Source organism: Rhinopithecus roxellana, chromosome 3, assembly GCF_007565055.1.
Source record: "Rhinopithecus roxellana isolate Shanxi Qingling chromosome 3, ASM756505v1, whole genome shotgun sequence".
Lineage (NCBI taxonomy): Eukaryota > Metazoa > Chordata > Mammalia > Primates > Cercopithecidae > Rhinopithecus > Rhinopithecus roxellana.
This window is the reverse complement of record NC_044551.1, coordinates 135,023,078-135,044,738: the sequence shown is the minus strand read 5'-3', so window position 1 is coordinate 135,044,738 and position 21,661 is coordinate 135,023,078. Positions and strand designations below refer to the sequence as shown.

General features: G+C 36.4%; 1 protein-coding gene across 1 annotated transcript in view; it reads left to right on the top strand.

Annotated features, from left to right (window-relative positions):
* Window positions 1-21,661, top strand: part of ADGRV1 (adhesion G protein-coupled receptor V1) — a 611,804-nt gene that overhangs the window by 290,522 nt on the left and 299,621 nt on the right. The window contains exon 83 of the mRNA XM_030927972.1: window positions 6,607-6,707. Within this exon, the coding sequence (XP_030783832.1) occupies window positions 6,607-6,707 (101 nt within the window). The remainder of the gene's footprint in view (window positions 1-6,606; window positions 6,708-21,661) is intronic.

Here is a 21,661-nt window from a genome sequence, read left to right as displayed (position 1 = left end):
TGTCCATGTCATATTGTTATGTAATTGCATGTTCTGTCGATAAGGAGATACAAAGTCTTGTCTTTGTACCTCAGTTTCGGCTCATCCCTCAGAGCTGAATGAATTCCCATCCCTCTGATGGATCCCCAGGAACCAGAAAAGAGAATTTTATATATCTTATATACATATTCTTTATATATCTTATATACATTTTCTATAATTTAGGTCAGGACACATCGAATATCCCTGTGAACGTGATAGCACTTTGCTAGTACTTTTCCTGAAATACAGCAATATACAATTAGACAGGAATTTAACCTTTTTTTTTTTTTTTTTTAACATACAGAGTAGATCACAATGTATGGGTCCCAATTCTAGTTTGCAGTTCTATTTACTATACTAGAGCAGAACTACCCTAGTGTGTGAAATAGTTGTAAAGGCCAAAAAGCTTACCACTTCTAAGCTTAGAAAGATGAAAGGAAAGGGCATATACATGTGACTTAAAATTGTAAACTAGTTTGCCAACTATCAGAAAATTAAGCTAAGATCATTCCTTGAGGTTAAAATGAAAGGACAAATCATTCATTGTTGTGTGCATTAGAGTGCAGCATTGTGGAACTCAACACAAAGATGGCTTGGTAGAAGTATAACTTAAAATAATTAGATAATAAAGCCATAATTTTGTAGTATAATTATTAAGAAACTTAGCATGGTTTGAGATACACATTGCTATTTTGAGGATGTCAAGGAAGCCTACTCTGCCTTCCCATAACTCTTTTGATATTGTACTATCAAAGATAAGACTATTGGTTAGGCTACTGCATTGAGTTTGACTCTGAATACAACTCTTATAGTCTTGTAATCTTTTTTTTTTTTTTTTTTTTTTTAGATGGAGCACCACCATACTTGGCAAATTTTTGTATTTTTTGTAGAGATAGGGTTTCGCCATACGGCCCAGGCTGGTCTCAACTCCTGGACTCAAGCGATCTTTCCATCTCACCCTGCCAAAGTGCTGGGATTATAAGTGTGAACCACCATGCCTGGCCAATATGGACATATTATTTGGGATGAGTTTGGCTAGAAGTAACAGATGACAGCTCAAAGATATCTTAAACAAATGGACTTAGTTCCCAAATTGATTAATTCAATACCTTAATGGTGTTGTCAGGAGCCCAGGCTCTTCTCTTTTTATCCTCAAAGATTTTTTTCCCTCAGCTTTGTCTGTACATGATCTTAAGTTGGCTGTGGCAACTCCAAGCATCACACTAGCAATGTCCAGGCTTGCCAAGGGAAAAGCTCTTATTTGGGTCCAGTTTTAACAGCAGTGAAAACTTTCCTAAAAGCCACCCAGAATGTTTTCCCTTGCATCTTTTTGATCAGAATTATATTCTGTGCCCTTTCATAACTAGTCTTTGTCTTAGAGAAGATCCAGATAGAAATAGAGAGACAAGCACTGAAAGAGCAGCAAGGGTTTATCTTTCTGAACATTGCCCAGCAGTCCCTGACATATACTAGTTCATTGGTTGTTTTGTAGAGATGGTGGGAGTGAGGCAAGTGGGCACAGGAGTTGCTACTATTTTGCTCAGGCTGGTCTCTAAAACGTCTGGCCTCAAGCGATCCTCCTGCCTGAATCTCCCAAAGTGCTTGAATTACAGCTGTGAGTCACCACACCAGCCTGACATACAATAGTTTTAATAGATGTTTGTTAAGTAAATAAATACACAGTATTGATCTGATGATATCCTCCAATAATGAGATGTATTTTTGCTATGTGTCAAGTTCATACTTTCAAGTGCCGTACCATATTATTGTAGCCATTTTTAATAAAAATTATTTTATTTATTTTGAGATGAAGTCTCTCTCTCTGTCACCCAGGCAGTGGTGTGGTCTCGGCTCACTGCAACTTCTGCCTTCTGGGCTCAAGCGAGTGTCCTGCCTCAGCCCCCTGGGTAGCTGGGATTACAGGCACGTGCCACCAAGCCTGGATAATTTAAAAAATTATTTTAAAATATGGCATATTTTTTCTTGCTTTCACTTAGGATAGTTTAACACAACACTCTCCAACAGAGTTTTCCAGGATGATGGGGATATTTTACACTGTCTCGTGTGGTAGCCACTAGCCACCAGTGGTGCCTGAGCCCTTGAAATATGGCTTATACAATTGGAAAACTGAATTTTTAATTCTATTTCATTTTAATTAATGAAAATTTAAATTTAAGCCTGGGTGCTGTGGCTCACACCTTTAATCTCAGCACTTTGGGAGGCCAGGAGTTCAAGACCAGCCTGGGCAACATAGTGAGACCCTGTCTCTACAAAAAGTAAAAAAAAAAAAAAGGCCACGCATGATGGCACATGCTGTAGTCCTAGCTACTCAGGTGACTGAGATAGGAGGATTGCTTGAGCTTAGGAGTTCAAGGCTGCAGTGAGCTATGACCATGCCACTGCACTCCAGCCTGGGTGACTGAGCAAGACTCTGTCTCTTAAAAAATAATAATAATAGTAATGAAAATTTAAACTTAAATGCCCACATGTGACTAGTGGCTATTGTATTGAACAGCGTTAAGTTCAACCACCCTGTTTATCTGGAGGGTGATCTCCTGGCAACCTCACCCCTCCTTTCTTTTCAAGGAAAGAATAACTCCTTTCACCTAATACACAGAACTTTTATACTGTAAAATCCTTCATGCTGACTTTTGTTCACACTATAAATCTTTTTTTTTTTTGAGACAGAGTTTCACTCTTGTTGCCCAGACTGGAGTGCAATGGTCCGATCTCAGTTCATTGTAACCTCCACCTCCGGAATTCAAGCACTTCTCTTGCCTCAGCCTCTTGAGTAGCTGGGATTACAGGTGCCCACCACCATGCCCAGCTAATGTTTGTATTTTTAGTAGAGGTGGGATTTTGTGCCTTTAGCTTATTAGTAGCAGTAACCAAAAGGCATTATGCTGAGGAGAGAGGCATTATGCTGATGAGAAACATGGGAATCAATAGTGATAAGCAACAAAAAGTAGAAAAAGTGACAAGCACAGAAGTTAGGTTGGTGCAAAAGTAACTGCAGTTTTTGAAATTAAAATTAATTAAAATTAGTTGCCAAGGCCAGGCGCAGTGGCTCAAGTCTATAATCTCAGCACTTTGGGAGGCCTAGACAGGCGGATCACGCAGTCAAGAGATCGAGACCATCCTGGCTAACACGGTGAAACCCCGTCTCTACTAAAAAATACAAAAAACTAGCCGGGTGAGGTGGCGGGCACCTGTAGTCCCAGCTACTCGGGAAGCTGAGGCAGGAGAATGGCTAAACCCGGGAGGCGGAGCTTGCAGTGAGCTGAGATCTAGCCACTGCACTTCAGCCTGGGCGACAGAGCAAGACTCCGTCTCAAAAAAAAAAAAAAAAAAAAAAAATTAGTTGCCAAAACCGTAATTATTTTTGCACCAACTTAATACATTAGGTGGGATAATAGAAAAAAAGCCTAAGCTGAAAAGCTAATAGTGGACTTAATAATGAAATAATGATAATTTGGTTTTATTTGAATTTATCTGTAGAGAAGGCAGACAGATAAACAGATAATTCATAAATATTTTAAGGAAAATTTCATGAGAAAACGTACTAATACTTGTCTTGTGAAGGAGTAAACTTAAGTTATTTGGAAAGTATCTCTCATTCTTAAGTGATGCCAAATAATAAAGATGTTTACAAACATATGTAATGTACATATTTAATTTATGTACAAATATTTCATATGTTTATATGCATGCAAACTTTCAGATATTGTATAGATAGACAGGGGAATCTGTAGTCAAGTGTGATAATAAAAGACTTTAGCTGTTCTTTACTAATTAGATGTTCTTTTAGAACCAAATCTGTTACCTACATAGCGGTAGGAAAAAAAAGAAAAGGCAGATTACTCAATTAGCTGCTTGTTTTGTCTACATCATTGCCAAGAAATCTGTTTTTTTAAAAAAACTGTTCAGAGTATACCTTTAAGTAATACCTGGAATTGTGATACTTTATTTTTTTAAATTTTTATTTATTTATCTTTTTTTTTTTTTTTTTTTTTTTTTGAGACGGAGTCTTGCTCTGTCGCCCAGGCTGGATTGCAGTGGTGCAATCCTGGCTCACTGCAACCTCTGCCTCCAGGATTCAAGTGATTCTCCTGCCTCAGCCTTCCAGATAGCTGGGACTACAGGTGCATGCCACCACGCCCAGCTCATTTTTTTTATTTTTAGTAGACACAGGGTTTCACCGTGTTAGCCAGGATGATCTCGATCTCCTGACTTTGTGATCTGCCCACCTCAGCCTCCCAAAGTGCTGGAATTACAGGCATGAGCCACCACGCCCGGCTATATTTATTTTTTAAAAAATCATTCTATTTATAGTTATAACACTTTATGCTTTGTAATTTGCATATTTATATTAAGGAATTTAAACCAAAAAGCTTCTGCAATTAAAAAAATGATTTCTAAGTTTAAATAGATGTTAAATATAGCTATTTAATTTCAGATGAAAAAATAAAAGATAAGTATTTAGTTTATAGTGTCTTAGAAACCTGATAATTGAAATAATTATTTCTTTAAATTTTAGGTATTCAATACCCCACCCAAGCCAGATGAGTTTCCCTAGACTAGGACCCGATCTGTTTGAGGTTTTTAGCAATATTCTTCTCCCCTACGTAAAAAAACACATCTAGATAACTATGATGCGTTATAGGCTAGTAGAATCTTGCCTGTCTTCCTGCTACTGGCTTTGAATCTTGAACTGCCACCAGGTGTCATGCTAGTATTTGAATTGAAGCCTAATATACTTAATTAAATATTTCTGAGCTGGTCAAATTTAGTATATTAAATGTATATTATGAAACAGGAGTATAATAGAGCATTACTAAGTTAAAGGAAAAGGCTATAAATAGGCTCTTCTTGTACACTAGAACAAATAGTTGACTTGTGTATTTCTCCTTGCTCAGCACTAATCCCTTGCCTCACATTGTTATCATCTACCGCGTAAACTTACAGCAGAGCACATATTTGTGATCATGTGCCTTAAAATGAAAAAGAAAACCTTGCAAGCCCGGCTTTAAAGTCAGTATATTACTCACACACACACAGAGACACACACATGCACATTCACACACTCAAGCCTTGAATTTAAACTGGCTTTTATCATCTTAGGGAATTCAAAGTATACATTACTTGAGTTCTGAGCATCCGCTCTAATAGTATATAGACTACCTGGGTCAAGATCCACAATATCTGGCATGCCTCTGCAGTTTCTGAAGATACACTCTGTACTTGTGTGGGTGGATTTTGAAGCCAGCCCCAGGACCTACACACGTGTTCCATAACACCCCATGGAAGCCTTCCCAAAAAACGGATTGCTCCAGATATCTTGGCCAAATTTCTAGGCCAAAAGGCTTGACTAATGCAAAGCCTCCCTTGTTGTGGAGAGCCTTGTCTACCTGGTTAAAATATAACTCAAATGGTTTCTCAAAAAGAAGTTATGAGAAAATGAGTCACAAGACCCCATGTAGACCTTTTGCAGATGCCCAGTCCACTTATACCAACATGCAATGTATTCTGAAAGTTTGTTCCACAGCTTCAAAAGAAAACAAAATGTTAAATGAGTGCAGTGGCTCCTGTTTATTAGGGAGGCATTGATATAACTAAACAAGGTAATACGTGCAAAGTACATGGCAAAGCAGTATACATATGTCAATTGCTGCTATGTTTCAGTAATCCTTAGATGAAATAACCTACTGAGAATAAGAGTGGGGTAAAATACTTAAGGGAAAAAGCAAATAGGTTATCATATGCAGCATGTTTAAGTCTTAAAAGGCAGAGAATATTTTTAAAATATGTGTATACTCTGCCTTTAAAAATCTAACGTTAAAAGAAATGTATATGAATTGCAAGATAAAAGATTTCTTGGATTAGTGCTAAGGTTCTGACTATCCCCTTGAAGTTGTGTAAACAGGCGAATTCAAACAAACTCAAAGATAATAAGAATAATCTTCTTCATACAACTTAGAAATTTAGAAGTTTAAGTTAAAAGTCATTGTGGAGAAAATAGCACATTTTCTTCCTGGTTTGGGCATCCAGTAGTGCAAAGTTGCCTTTAAAATTCATAATTAACACTATTGTAATTACACAACTACTTCTAGTAGATAAAAAAGGGGTAATTACCAAACCTGAGTTTTGGTAGGACCATTCAAAATTTTATGACTGAAAAATCTTATTCACGTACCTGAATATTTCTATTTCCCCAAGCCACCTGTTCTTAGAAAGTTGGATTCCAATTTGACTTTTTCTTAAACAATAAAACTTGACTTCTGTAAATATAGAAAACCAAGGGCCTAATAAAATTGTTAATCTGCTAAATTTGTAATTTCTTTTTAGTGGAGAAGTGAACATGTAGATATTTATAGTTATCCATTGGGCTTGACTGCTAAGTGTGAAGATCTTACTTGTCATGGAAAATGGAGTAGATTACAATTGCCATGTCGTCTTTTCCAGAGGTACTGGGCAGAGACAGGTGGCAGACCTGACATGCCTACCTGCTGCCAAAGATTCTTGCTATGATGCTGTTAGAATCTTCGTGGATTATTAAACCATACGTGGACTTTTTTGTTCCTACAGGTCTTTGCTTGGCTGTTCTTTCCCATATATTCTGTGCCAGGTACTCCATGTTTGCAGCTAAACTTCTGACTCACATGATGGCAGCCAGCTTATGTACACAGGTAGGAGAGCGCTGGCATTTATGATTTATCATGAGATGTCTGTGTTTCTTCTTCTTTGGTCCTCGAACTGAGTGTAAAAGTAAAGTTTAATCTCAACTTAATTTAAATAAACTTGTTTAGTTTTGCAGTAGAAGAGAATGGGGACAGGAGAGTCATGTAAGGAAAATTAGGCCTAAAATGCTTCTTTCTACAGAGAAGCACCTTAATATCATCGCTTACAAAAAAAGCTTCTTATCACAAAGTATCTTATTGTCAGCTAATATATGCTGAATGCGTTTGTAATTTATATATACATTAAAATTAACATATTTTATTAATATGTTTGAAATATGCTGTGTTATAAATTCTTTATGTGTAGGATGTTAAGATGATGTAAACTTTTGAAGTATCTGGACACTTTGTATTGTTTCCTATGATATAATAGTTTGATAGAACATTTTCTTTTGAAAAATCAATCAGTTTTCTATGGTAGAAGAAACTGTGAAAAACATTGACTTATTAGCAATGTTAATTTAAAGTATCTAGTTTAAAGCACCGTGTAAAGCACAGAAACCAGAACAAAAGATGAAATTAGATGCTTTTTCTATCCATACAGTGTTTATAGTCTAGAAAAGCAGATGTACATATAAGTAACTATAATTCAGTGTGATGTGTGAACATAGACCATTTGCAAACTACTCTGTGAAAATAGATGAAGGCTTAAGTCATTTTTTTTTTTTTTCATTTTTCTCTGAAGGTCAAGAAAGTCTTCATAGAGGAGATGATATTGAGCTGGGACTCAAATGAGTGAAAATTCAGTTTGTTGATAAGGACTAAAAAGGGTCTAGACATTTATATAGGCAAAGGAAAAAAAGCATAATTACTTCTACTTTAAGGCTGAAATTATAGATCCAGGCAGAAAGAATATTCTATATAATGTTCTTATTGAGATACTTTTTAATTTTTTTTATAAAATTAGAAAATCCCACTCTTCTGGGTGGGGAAACACTACTGCAATGCAGACAATACTCTGTTGATTGGGTGCTGGTCATATGTGTGTATTCAATTTGTGTGCATTTATTGTGCTGTAGACATGATTTGCATAGTTTTTTTAGAATGCTAAAGTGCATTTATTGAACTCTGGATAGAACTTGAAAAAAATAGCATTTGTGGTGGAGCTGAAATATAAAATGGAAAATTATCTTAAACATTGAGATTCTGTCACACTTTTTTGTTCTAGGAGTGAAAATGGCCTGTAAGTTCCACACTCTATTTTTCAGGGAATAATTAAGTGCTGGATTCTACACAGAGGTCTCTGATTGGGTTTTTAAAGGCCCTATGAGCTATGAGAAGTAGCAGTGGTTACCAAAGGTGCTTGCTTTGAATTTCATAAGGCTATTTATATTGTCTTTGTAACCTGCCTTAGCTGTTTGATCTCGCCTTTGCTTCTTGAATCTAATATATTAGAAAACCCGCCTTCCATAATTAGAGTTTACTTGGCTGTATTCACTACCCACTCTGGTGATTTTTTGGCAGCAGAATTTGTGCAAGGCTTAATTATAGCACTATAGAATTACAGACAACTCTTCAGTGTCCTAGCAGACAAATTTGCTCATGTCTAGGGATGTGAAAGACAAAACCAGGATTTCTATGTTGGAGCATTGACTTTTGATTCATGTTGTATTTAACATTGATTTTGGAGAAAACGGTTAGTCATATCCATGTTTTTCAGTATATTTTTAGAATAAATGAAACAATGTAGCATGAAAAATCATGTAATGTATGACTTGTGACATGAAATAACTAAAAAAGTATTTTCATATCTCATTTTTGGCAGGAAGAATTGGTATATTATTGATAGAAAATAGTTTATTTCAAAATGCTTTATCTACTTAGATTTAAAAATACCCTCTGAGTTAAGAAGAATAGTTATCTCCCTTAAAACCTTTTAGTTAAGGCTTTAAAAAATTCTTAGGCCCCCAAAACAAGAAGCTGACTACAGTAAGTTGGGCTCCCACCCTATATAAATTTTAAAGTCATGTTTATAGCTCCAGTTATAGAATCTTCCAACAGGAGTTATTATAGTTCCAGACTTGGATCTTTCATTTGGGATCCGCTGTCAATGTTATATTGTCATTTCTGGAGATTGAGTTAACTCTAGAGAAGTCTTCAAAAAATACAGGCTTGGCCTATGGTTCTTTAGCTAAGAGGGAAAATTCTGTAGCTGACCTAGAGTGTTTGAGTTGTGAATACTTTGCAGACAAGTCTGCCAAGACCATTCATTTTCAAATCTTTATTAATGAACTAGGACTAAGTAGAATGGCTTTTGTGGAGAAGGGAAGAATGGAAATGCGATAGTCCTGGATTTCCTTTTGGAGCAATGTGGTATAATGGAATCAGAAAGTCAGGAAAATATGCTCGTCCAGCTCTACTTTCCACTTCTAGAAATATGTAGACTATTAAAACCATAATTTATTGTGTGTATGTGTGTATGTATGTGTGTGTGTGTGTGTGTATTCATGATTGGAGGAATATAGATACAAATCCAAAGATGATTCCTACTTTAAAAATCAAGATTCTCCTTTAATCTGGAGTTTGTCACTATAGCCCCTTTGAAAATCATCGACTATAAAATACCAGTAGGTGGCAGTAGAAGATTTATTTTTCTCCCTTAAATTTGCCAGTCTCCCTTTAGCCATGACAGCATTCAGTAAAAAAATTGAGAGATGCTTTCATAGTACTTCTTTAACTGGACTAAAGGGTATTTGTCTGCAGCATAGCAAATACATATTTGTGCATTCCTACCTTTGTCTTTTTATCCTCTTTATTCAGAATTTAATTAAATGCAAAAGTGCCATAAGAAAAGATTGTACTCCACTGGTTTGAATATATCTTTCTACTGCTTATATATGTTCAAGTTCAGGGACATAAAATCACTTTCATCACTATATTTATGAACATTAAGCGTGTTATTGATACAGAAAAATGTGTTTATTATGTCACAGAAGCTTTGAGATAGAGGTCTCTATTTTCAGTTTATCAAAAAACATACATATTTTTTCAATACCAAGTTATTTTTTTCTCACTTATATAAATGAAAATGATTAAATGGCAAGAAATTGTGGAGCTCTTCAAGTATGATGTGAAAAATCAGCAGACAAATTTGCATGGTATTGGGTGATATTTCTGAGAAAAACATTTAATTATATCTTTGGGATTTTTATCTTTGAATCACATTGCCAACCCATGTGTGCCCCGATAAGGCTGGTAAACAACTAGTCACAAAGGGCAAGTTTGCAGTTCAGCGTTCTCAGTTCTGGAGGTTCTGTCAGGAAAAGCAATCTTCCAAATCTAAAAAAAGAACAGAAGTTTCCTCATAGAAAACATGATGATAAGATAGAACTGTATTTACTCTGATTAATAATACTTAACAAGGGAAAATATTTGTTTTTCTTCTCTATGGTTTGTTATTTGTATAGCGTAAACGTATTTTCTGAAACTAAATAGCAAATTCATCTAGAAATGATGTGTGTAAGTCTATACATTTACCAGCAAGACTATAGCTTAGGGGCCTAGTCTCTGGAATTTAAAAATGTTGGACTGTTACTGCCTTTTGTCCACTTCTCATTCTGCAACACTTTGGGATGTCATTTTGCAATGTCCTGTTTCCCAGGAAGGATCCTACTCAGACACCCTTGCGAAAAGCTTCTGCTTTAATCTGGAATTATGTCATTCTCGCTTTGAGTATCTAGCATCTTTGGGAATCTTTGATCGTGCATGACTAAAGGCAGAAGTCCTGTGTGACTTCCCAAATGTTGGCTCCTTCTGGATACTATGAATCCTGGTTTCTGTTCCAGCAGCTTGTGCTGTTTTGTTGAGATTGCCAACACAAGAAAGTCATTGTGTGAGTAAGGCTTGAAGACACATATGTAATAAGCATATTTTAACTGAAGCAGAGTAAGATAGAGATGGTAAAATGTTCATTAGTCAGAACAGAATTTTCCTTAGTTGGAAGTTTTTGCTAATCACTTATTAACCAGAATATCCTTTGTTGTTTCTACTTTTTTTGCTAAAAAAAAAAAAAAAAAAGTATGTAGGAGTTTAAGTACAAGGATCAAAATTAAATCTTGCTTTGAAGATTAGGAAATTGAGAAGCAGAGGGTCATTTTTCAGTAGAACATTTATGATTATATGTTAGTGCAGATGTAAATGGATCAAGAAAGTAACAAAGAAGTGTTTCCTAAACTTCAATGTAGGCATCTTGTTAAAATTCCGATAGTGCATCAGTGAGTCTATGGTGGGTTTCGAGATCCTACTTGTTAAGATATTAGATTAGCTATATTATGACCCCAAAACATCTCTAGTGGTTGTTATTGCTGCTGCTGTTGCTGTTATTATTATTACTAAATCCATATAATCAAGCTATTTTTCTTAATATGAAATTTTATTTAAGAAATCCCATGTATTATTTTTTTTTAGTTTCATTTCAAATATTACTGCCTTTAAAATGACTTGCACACTTGTATCTTTCCCTAATTAATGAAAGTCTGCTGCTGTGTCCTTCTGACTTTTTTTTTCTGTTTTCTAAGAAAGGGAAAGGTTCTTAGGCAAGTGGACTAAGAGATAATTTAGAGTATGAACAAGGCCTTTATTCTGGTCATTCTCATAGCATTTGAGAATTTGCAAAACTTCTCACTGTTGTTTTGGACATAAAATAAGCTACTAGAAAGAAGATATAACTAGTTCCCCTGCCCTAAGTTCATTCTTTTCTACCAAGATCTTGTAGGTGCCCTCGCCCTACTACAAAGGTATTGAGTATGTAAGCCTTTTTTTTTTTGGTACAATTAACTGTATTTAACTGTGTCTTTATGTAGATATTGGGGTATTTAACTGCATCTTTTCTTCATGTAGAGATTAGTTTAGTGAATATGAATAAAGACATTCTGCACACAGATATGAATATACATTTAAGTTGAGTTTATTAAACTATTTGACTCAATTTAGGTATGCTCACTGTATGGTGAAAATATTATTACATTCATGACTGAGTGACCATTCAACATTCAATAGTGAAATTAAAACCAAAAAATTGAGCAAACCCTCATCTCAGGTCAAGACCATTATTCATCCAGCAGCTCGACCACTTCCATCTCATCTATCATATGCACAGTATTGAGACCGTACAATGACAAATGCCAAGCAAGATGCATACACACACACACACGAAGCATGTAAATGATAACCTAAAACACTAACCTCATAGTAAGAACCAAGTATATAAAGAGAAAAAAATCTCTTCCTCTGTAGTATACTATGTAGTACTACATAGGCTGAGAATAAGGGATCCCAGCTTACAGAGTCTCTCTGGAGGAAATGGAATCTGACCTGGTTATTGAAGAGTGCGTAAGATTTGAAGACTTGGCATGTGACACATTCTAGGCAAGGAAAAGAACAAGAACAAAGACATCGTGGTTATAGTGATCCTGGCTGCTTTCACTTGAGTAAGGTTTGAAGATCCCGCAGAGAAATAGGTAAGTTTTGACTGCAGGTGAGGCAGCTCCCCGTTGTCTGAGAACCATGAGGAGTTAGAAAGTCACCAATGGAATTAGTCCAAAAAGTCACAATATGAAAGGAGTGCTTTTAAGGATTAATCTGGCAATGAGAGATTAAAGGAAAAATGAATTAAAGAAGGTAAGAGACTCTAATTAGGGAGAGTAGAGAGGTTGGGTGGATTGCTTTTACCATCATCCAGTTAGGATGGGTTCTGAGCTTAGACAATGGTAATGGCAATGAGAATTCAAAGGAAGGAATAAGGACTAATAAAAATGTCGTATTTTTCTTTATTAAATTTCTGCACTTTCTTGTCTTCTGTCTTTAAAACAATAAAAAAGCCACATTGCAAATTTTATTTACTAAACATTAATGTAATACTTATTACATATTACAAGAGGTAGGGATTATGAGGTAGGTATTAGTATTATTCTTATTTTACAGATTAGGAAATTGCAACATAAAGAGTTGAATTACCTGCCATAGGTCACATAGTGGTAAGTAACAGAGCTAGTATTTGAACACAGCAGCCAGCCTCCAGTCCTTTTTTAAACTGCTATACTAAGTTGCTTCATAAATGAGGAATTAATAAAATTTACTCTGTCACCAAATGAGAGAGATTTTTAAGGTGATTGTGAAACTAGTGGTTTCATTTGACTTAAATAGGAAAGTGGAAAGGTTTAATAGTTGGAGAGTGGTATGTGCAATTTTCAGCGTTGAAGGGTTTAAGGATTCCATAGCATAGAGATTTAGATGTTATCTACATAAATGTAGAACTTCTTGACACTTTAAAATAGGTTCTCTGAGACAGGTTGGGTAGAGAGCCTGTGTAGATAGAATACATATACCTAATGTCGTTAAGGACTGGACTTTATGGCAGTGAATTTAGTAATTTACACATACTACATTATTTACTCTTGTAACAACCAAATGAGGTGGATACTGTTATCATTCCTAAAGAGACTAAGGGACACTCAGTTACCTGCCGTAACCTACATAGGTAGAACATTGAAGGAAGAAGAAATTGAAGCCAGATGTGTCTGGCTCCAAAACTCGTGTATTTAGAGACCATGCTATGTGGAATGAGAAGGATCACTACAAGAGGATTGGGAAAATGTTAAAGTTTTTGAAGCCAAGGAAGGAAAAATGTTTCAAATGGAAGGATTTGTGCATCATGAGGAGATTAGTTCTCAGATTTGGCAAGAACAAGGTCCCTGGAAACTTGGAGAGAGATGATGAAAATTAGAAAAGGTTAAAGAGTAAATGGGTAGGAAGAAAATGGATGAGACTATCAGACCACAGCTGTGAAGTTTGTCAATGAAAGCAGAAGGCAATCAAAGCACAGGAAGTGGGGAACCATTATGGTGACTCTGATCATAGAAGGTTTGCTGGAGGGAATCTGGCCCCTGGGGCTGCCACCCAAGGGGCAGGTCTCCCCCATCTCCTGCACTGGTATTTTCTTTCCTTGAAAGAGAACTTCCTATTGAAGTTTGTTGAAAGGGTAATAGGAATTAGTAAGTTTCTCTTTGATCCATGTGTTTGTTTATATGTTGTGATTAATTTGAATTATTTAGGTCTAGGCAAGTGACTCCCTTCTAGTGCACCTCACCTAATCACGTTATATCTAGGAGAAAATTAGAACTCTAGTTTGACCTTTCTTTTTCCATTTCTTGAATCCAAATTTCTGTGATAGCCTTATATTTTTGGTATTGTTACTGTTGAACTTTATGTAAACTTGCAATCAATCATGAAACAAATTTATAGTTAGCAATTATCCGATAATTATATAAGTCAGTCTACAACCAAAAATATTAATGTTATGCTATTCACAAGTGTGTGCTTTGCAGCATTACAATGATTTTGGTACTCAAAATAGAGTGAAATTTGCATATTGATTAAGGTATTGAATTCTCCCCCCAAAAAAATGTTATTTTATTTTTGCTTTCTTTTTATTTAAGGCTGCATTTTCCTTTATGTATCAAATTTGTCTTTCTTAAAGTCTCTTAATAATAAAATCAGATTCCTTTTCCCCAGCAAGCTTTCAAAATTCAGCTGAAATAGACTGTTCTCGCTAAATTGAAAATAAGTGGACACTGAAGATACAAAAATAGTATCATGGTCACAATACTGGGAAATTCAGACTTTCCCAAGTGCTGAAGTAGCAAAGCAACAGAAAGAGTGAGTAATATTCTGAATTAGGCTACAGTGACATTATCATGTTTGCAACATGGCTTTTGTTACTAGGAAAATTTGTGAGGCAAATCCAGACTTTACCAAAAAAATACCGGTTTGGAACCATCTATTACAGCTTCAGTAACATAAACTATCCTTGACTTTTAAAAGACTTCCTTGATGTCTCTGACTAGGCAAAATCAACATATGAAAAAAGTTGTTTTTATGAATATTTAATGAGTGCTCTAAAGAACTGTAACAAATATGGAGCGTAGGGGGTAGCGTCTCAGTTTTGGAATTAGAGAGACTGATGGGGTAACATCTGTCAACTACCGTGGAAAAAAAATCACTAGGAAAATAATAAGAATGCCTGATTTGCAGCGTTGTTGAGAAGATACATAGTGGATCATGTTCAAATGCACAAAACACAAGATCTGGGGAAGGAGATTTCAGAAGAGGAGGGCAAGGAGGATTCCTGCTGTCTCACAATGTGCAGAGGCCCTTCAGGTTCTGCCCTGAGTTGAACACGGAATCCTTCTGGAGAACCTGAGCCCTGAGTCTGCTTTTCTGTGCTTCAGGTTTTCTTAAATCAGCTGCAAGGGAGGAGAGAATTTGGGGCCCCACCCTTTTTCAGTAATTGGCTCTGTCAAGCCTGTAACTGTGCCTGTCATTGTACTATAGATAATATAGACGATGAAATTTTTTTCCGTTGGTCTGCATTATCTGTTGTAGACACCATCAGTAATTTTGTTTATAGTTTTTAAGAGTTTCTTTCCCTAATCTGAGTATTTTCTAAGTGTTTGTGTCCTCATTGCTTGTGTTGAATTGTTATAACCTTAAAAATTAGAGATATATATATGTATTATATATAAAATATATAATATGTGTGTCTATCTAGAAAAATATATATGGTGTGAGCTTGTGTATATGTGTGTGTATACATTTGAAATTTGACATAGACCTATATTTTAAAATACAGAGACACTTGGCTCCAAAGCTGAAGGGCTAGCGCTGGTCTTGTGAAAATACAGAGACACTTATTTAATGAAACAGTACTGCTAAGGACTATGATAAGCACTTGATACGTTAATTCCAGCACTCTGTGGCATAGTCAGTATTTATATTATTGTCTCTGCATTGTGCATAAGAAATCTGAGACACTAAACAGTTCTGTGACTTGCCCCAGGTCTCAGATCAAGTAAGTCTATCTCCAAAAGGTGTTTCCATAACCCCTTCTCCACCCCTTTACAGAGGAGCCCTCAGACACCCTGGTAGCCTTTTTCCAGCCACTTCCATGGAGCCTAATGACATGGTCCTCTTGCAGACAGTTTTAGCATTCACTCTGTTACTATACCAAGCGTGCTAGTAGGCTTCTCTTTAGTTTCCTTTGTAACTCTCTGAAGTCTTGCTTTCTTCTGTGAAACTTTTAAATGAGTGGTCCTTATAAAATTGGTTTTTAGATTTACATTGACCTCAACCCCATGAAGTTGTATCTCCTGAGCTTTATCTGCTTGCTGTACCAACAGAGTGCCTTTTATGTAGTTGCCTACCTGCCTAGCTGAGCTTTAAGCTCCCAAGGGAAGAGACTATTCTTTTTTATATCACATCCAATGCCAAAAGGTAAAAGACCAAAATAACATCAGTCATAAAGACAAAGCAGCCTTTCCATATTCTTTGCGTGCGGTCTAGAACTGCCCTTCTGGCAGAGCCCTATTCGGATACCACCTTCCGGGAACATACACTCTGTGTTCTGCCAGGAGTGGGAAGGAGCTTGGTTTCAGCTACTATATTTTGGTTGTAAGGGCGAATGTTATTGCCAAACTGAAAAACATGTCAAATATCAACAACCAAGTGGGTTTTGTGGTCACATTTCATCTGTAGGTGATGGCATGTGCCGGTGATTTTATGGGGTTTGATGTGGAAACTGAGAAATTCCACAACTCCAGAGCGCACCTCTAAGCCCCACCCCCCGATTCTTACTCTTCTGCAAGACAGAGATCAAGGTTGAATGAAAATCTTTGAGTACAAATTCTCAATTTTTGCATTTTTAAAAACTTCTAAAGTATAGATTTCTTTAAAAAAAAATGCTCAGAGAAAAAATTTAAAAAGCCAGATGTGGTGGTGCACACCTGTAGTCCCAGCTACTCTGGAGGTTGAGGCAGGAGAATTGCTTGAGCCCAGGAGTTGGAGGCTGCAGTGAGCTGTGATCATGCTACTGCACTATAGCCTGGGTAATAAAGACCTTGTCTCTTAAAAAAGAAAGGAAAAAAACTTCAGTTAACCATATTTGGGAATTAAATGCTTTTCTACTCTCTATTTTTTGGGTTTATCCCATTTGTGATCCCTTCTCTCAATTGTCACCATTATCTTGCTAACTTAAGCCACCTTTCTTCTTTTATGGACTCCAAACTCTTCTCCATGGTTTTAACCTGACCCCTTTCTCCTTAATCTGTTCTCCTTTCAGCAGAAGGAGTGGTCCTTTTAAAGACTAAATTGACTCTAATCATTCTCTCTCAGACCCTTCGATGTCTTCCTATTGCACATAACAGAGGGACTCTGACCTCCCTCTTACTCAGGATCAGTCTCTGACCATTCTCCGATCTCATCTTGTACCACCTCCACATTCACCCAGCACAGCCACAGTGGGCACAGTTCTTTAAATATGCCCAGCTTCTTCTTGTCCTACATGCTGTGTTCTAGTTAAAACCTAAGCCTGGAAAGTTCTGCCCCAGTGTTTTGCTCATCCGTGTTTCCATTTATACAGCATTCACTCACACTCAGCTCTTATGTTACCACCTCAGAGTGGCCTCCCCAAGAAGCCCCTCCCCCATGGTGTCTCATCACTGTTATATTTATTCATATCATATATCAATATCTAAATTTTCTTGTTCATATATTGTATTCTGTCCCCTTTTCCCCTTTCTGCTTCTAGAATGTCAACTCCATTAGATCAGGAATTGCCTGTCTTGTTCATTGCTGTTTCTAGCACTCATAAAAGGCCTTTTGGCTCACACTAGATTTTCAATTAAAAAATGTTTAAATGAATAAGAAAAACAATGAAGTTAAAAGAAATCTTAGGCTTTCTTATGAAGAACATTCTTAGCAATCTGAAACTAACCTATCACCATTTTCTCATGAAAATAAGCACTTCCTATATTCTCAATTCCTTAAAGCAAAACAAAACCAGAACTGGGTATGGGGCACATGCCTGTAATCCCAACTACTGGGAAGGCTGAGGCTAGAGGATCCTTTGAGTCCAGGAGTTTGAGCCCGCAATGAGCTATGATTGCGCCACTGCACTCCAGCCTGGGAAACAGAGCAAGACCCTGAATTTAAAGTCAGAATTTTAAAGAAGAAATTATTCATATTCTTTTTTTAAATTATTGTACTTTAAGTTCTAGGGTACATGTGCACAATGTGCAGGTTTGTTACATATGTATACATGTGCCATGTTGGTGTGCTGTACCCATTAACTCATCATTTACATTAGGTATATCTCCTAATGCTATCCCTCCCCACTCCCACCACCCCACAACAGGCCCTGATGTGTGATGTTCCCCTTCCTGTTCCCCTTCCTGTGTCTAAGTGTTCTCATTGTTCAATTCCCACTTATGAGTGAGAACATACGGTTTTTTTTTTTTTTTTTTTTTTTTTATCCTTGCGATAGTTTGCTGAGAATGATGGTTTCCAGCTTCATCCATGTCGCTGCAAAGGATATGAACTCATCCTTTTTTATGACTGCATAGTATTTAATGGTGTATATGTGCCACATTTTCTTAATCCAGTCTATCATTGATGGACATTTGGGTTGGTCCCAAGTCTTTGCTATTGTGAATAGTGCCGCAATAAACATACGTGTGCATGTGTCTTTATCGCAGCATGATTTATAATCCTTTGGGTATATATCCAGCAATGGAATTGCTGGGTCAAATGGTGTTTCTAGTTATAGATCCTTGAGGAATCACCACACTGTCTTCCACAATGGTGGAACTAGTTTACAGTCCCACCAACAGTGTAAAAGTGTTCCTATTTCTCTACATCCTCTCCAACACCTGTTGTTTCCTGACTTTTTAATGATCGTCATTCTAACTGGTGTAAGATGGTATCTCATTGTGGTTTTGATTTGCATTTCTCTGAAGACCAGTAATGATGAGCATTTTTTCATGTGTCTGTTGGCTGCATAAATGTCTTCTTTTGAGAAGTGTCTCTTTATATCCTTTGCCCCCTTTTTGATGGGGTTGTTTTTTCTTGTAAATTTGTTTGAGATCTTTGTAGATTCTGGATATTAGCCCTTTGTCAGATGAGTAGATTGCAAAAATTTTCTCCCATTCTGTAGGTTGCCAGTTCACTCTGATGGTAGTTTCTTTTGCTGTGCAGAAGCTCTTTAGTTTAATTAGATCCCATTTGTCAATTTTGACTTTTATTGCCATTGCTTTTGGTGTTTCAGACATGAAGTCCTTGCTCATGCCTGTATCCCAAATGGTATTGCCTAGGTTTTCTTCTACTAGGATTTTTATGGTTTTAGATCTTGACATTTAAGTCTTTAATCCATCTTGAATTAATTTTTGTATAAGGTGTAAGGAAGGGATCCAGTTTCAGCTTTCTACATATGGCTAGCCGGTTTTCCCAGCACCATTTATTAAATAGGGAATCCTTTCCCCATTTCTTGTTTCTCTCAGGTTTGTCAAAGATCAGATGACTGTAGATGTGTGGTATTATTTCTGAGGGCTCTGTTCTGTTCCATTGGTCTATATCTCTGTTTTGGTACCAGTACCATGCTGTTTTGGCTACTGTAGCCTTGTAGTATAGTTTGAAGTCAGGTAGCGTGATGCCTCCAGCTTTGTTCTTTTGGCTTAGGATTGACTTGTCAATGCAGGCTCTTTTTTAGTTCCATATGAACTTTAAAGTAGTTTTTTCTAATTCTGTGAAGAAAATCAGTGGTAGCTTGATGGTAATGGCATTGAATCTGTAAATTACCTTGAGCAGTATGGCCATTTTAACGATATTTATTCTCTTATCCATGAGCATGGAATGTTCTTCCATTTGTTTGTGTCCTCTTTTATTTTGTTGAGCAGTGGTTTGTTGTTCTCCTTGAAGAGGTCCATCACATCCCTTTAAGTTGGGTTCCTAGGTATTTTATTCTCTTTGAAGCAATTGTGAATGGGAGTTCACTCATGATTTGGCTCTCTGTTTGTCTATTATTGGTGTATAGGAATGCTTGTGATTTTTGCACATTGATTTTGTATCCTGAGACTTTGCTGAAGTTGCTTATCAGCTTAAGGAGATTTTGGGATGAGACGACATATTCTTAAATGTAATCTGTAGTGATCTACATCTTTTATAAACAAATTGTATTATAATTCTTGGTTTATAATTTAGATGTGTTCAATGCAGAATTAATTTCCCCAGAAAAAAATGCTTGTAAAGAGAAGTCAAGATCTCAAGCCAGCCACCAAAGCTTATTTGACTCTTACTCTGTCTGACTGTTCTGGATCCTAATTGAATTTATAACTTCTCTTCATGTTAAAGCACATTCTGATTTCTAATTGGGAACTTCAAGAAAACCCATACTGCTCCCACAGCCTCTGTTATATGCCTCTTCCTTCAAAGTCCATAGAAGCAGGCTACAAGGAAAGCAGGTGGTGGCGGGGTCAGGAAAGGTGAGATGGAGGGGAAGAGGGAGACTTCTGGACACTAGCTAGCTTCCTGGGTCAGATAGGTGCTTCTGCAAGTGAGTTGCATAGCAAATGGTAAGGTTTCTGAAACTTTGTGGTCACAGAGTGTGCAAAGAGAATTGGTTCTTAAAGCAGCTTTAGTAACTTATTAAGAAGCAAGGTTGGAGATGAGAGAACAATTTTTTGAGTACAGAAAAAGTTTTCCTAAGTAATGTCTATGTGTCAAAGGAATGAAATTTTGTGTTACAATTTAGATACTCCAAGATAGATAATTACTAATTGTAAAAGCTAATTTTAATAGTGTTAACTAGTAAATGTCTATAGTACCAAAATAACTAAAATGGGCCATTAAAATATGGCTATAAATATCAAGTTTATTACATTTTTAGTATGTTGAAATTGACAAATGAAATACCCCAAAATACTGCAGGATGTCTAGACATAATGAGCAATCTTGTCATGTTTAGGTCATGTTTATAATTGTGATTAATCTACTCTTAGTTTCTGAGTTTATCGTATCTGATACCACACTCCGAAAGTCTTTTAACCTATGAGTAGTTGAAAGCATTCATGACGGTGCCTGGTATTTTGTAAATAAATGGATTAATAAGATATAACAATCACAAATCCTAATCCTCCTCTCAGAAGTATTTAAAAAAAACTAAAATCTTTGCATTTAAGGAGCATGGTTTTGTACTTTGGAAATCTTTAAGTTAAATTGTTGGTTTAATTTTTGGAACACTTTTCAAGTGTTCAATAAATATTTATTTCAGAAGGACAATATAAGCATTTACAGTTATATAAAAATATCCATATAGGCACTGCTAACACAGTTTCTTCACTTCACAGGTGCACAAAGGTTGCAGGCATCTAAGAGATTAACCCCAGGAAGCCAGAGGAGCTGAATTGCCCGTGCTTTAACTCAGTTTGTGGTTATCATTATTGTTAACTCACTAGATACTCATGAGAAGCCATTAAAAAATGCCCTTGTATTGTACAAACAATCCACACTTCAGCAACCTTTCACTCTAAGATTAGAAAATGCTCTTTGACAACCTTTGTTGGGGTTAATTATTGAAGACTTTTTTGTGAATGTAGGAAAGTCAGATGAGGTCAAGCAAGTCTGTCTATTACCTCCTGTTTTAGTCTTAAAGTAGCAGAAAAATCTATTTGTTCTCCAGGTAATGAAAAGAAGACCTTTTCTGAAAATTTTGTTGAAGCACAATTTAAATTTATCTCATGTTTGCAGTTATTCATTCACTGTTCCCATTCTCCAACTATTTAGTGTCATATGTACTATGACACGGTAATGTCATATTATGTAATATGTGGTAATGACACAGTAAAAGACATAGTTTACACCCTCAAGTGTAAGCGTACGATAGCAGTCTGTATACATTGGGAACCAAAAAAGAGTTATTTATTCTATCCAGGTTGAGGGGTGGAGTCAGAAGAATCTTTATAGAGATAAAAATGCTTAGCTGTCTTGAAAGATGAGATGTCTTCACCAGGAAGAATCTACATATAATTAAAAGACAGACATTAGTAAAGGCAGAGGAATGGGCGGTATCTGGCAGG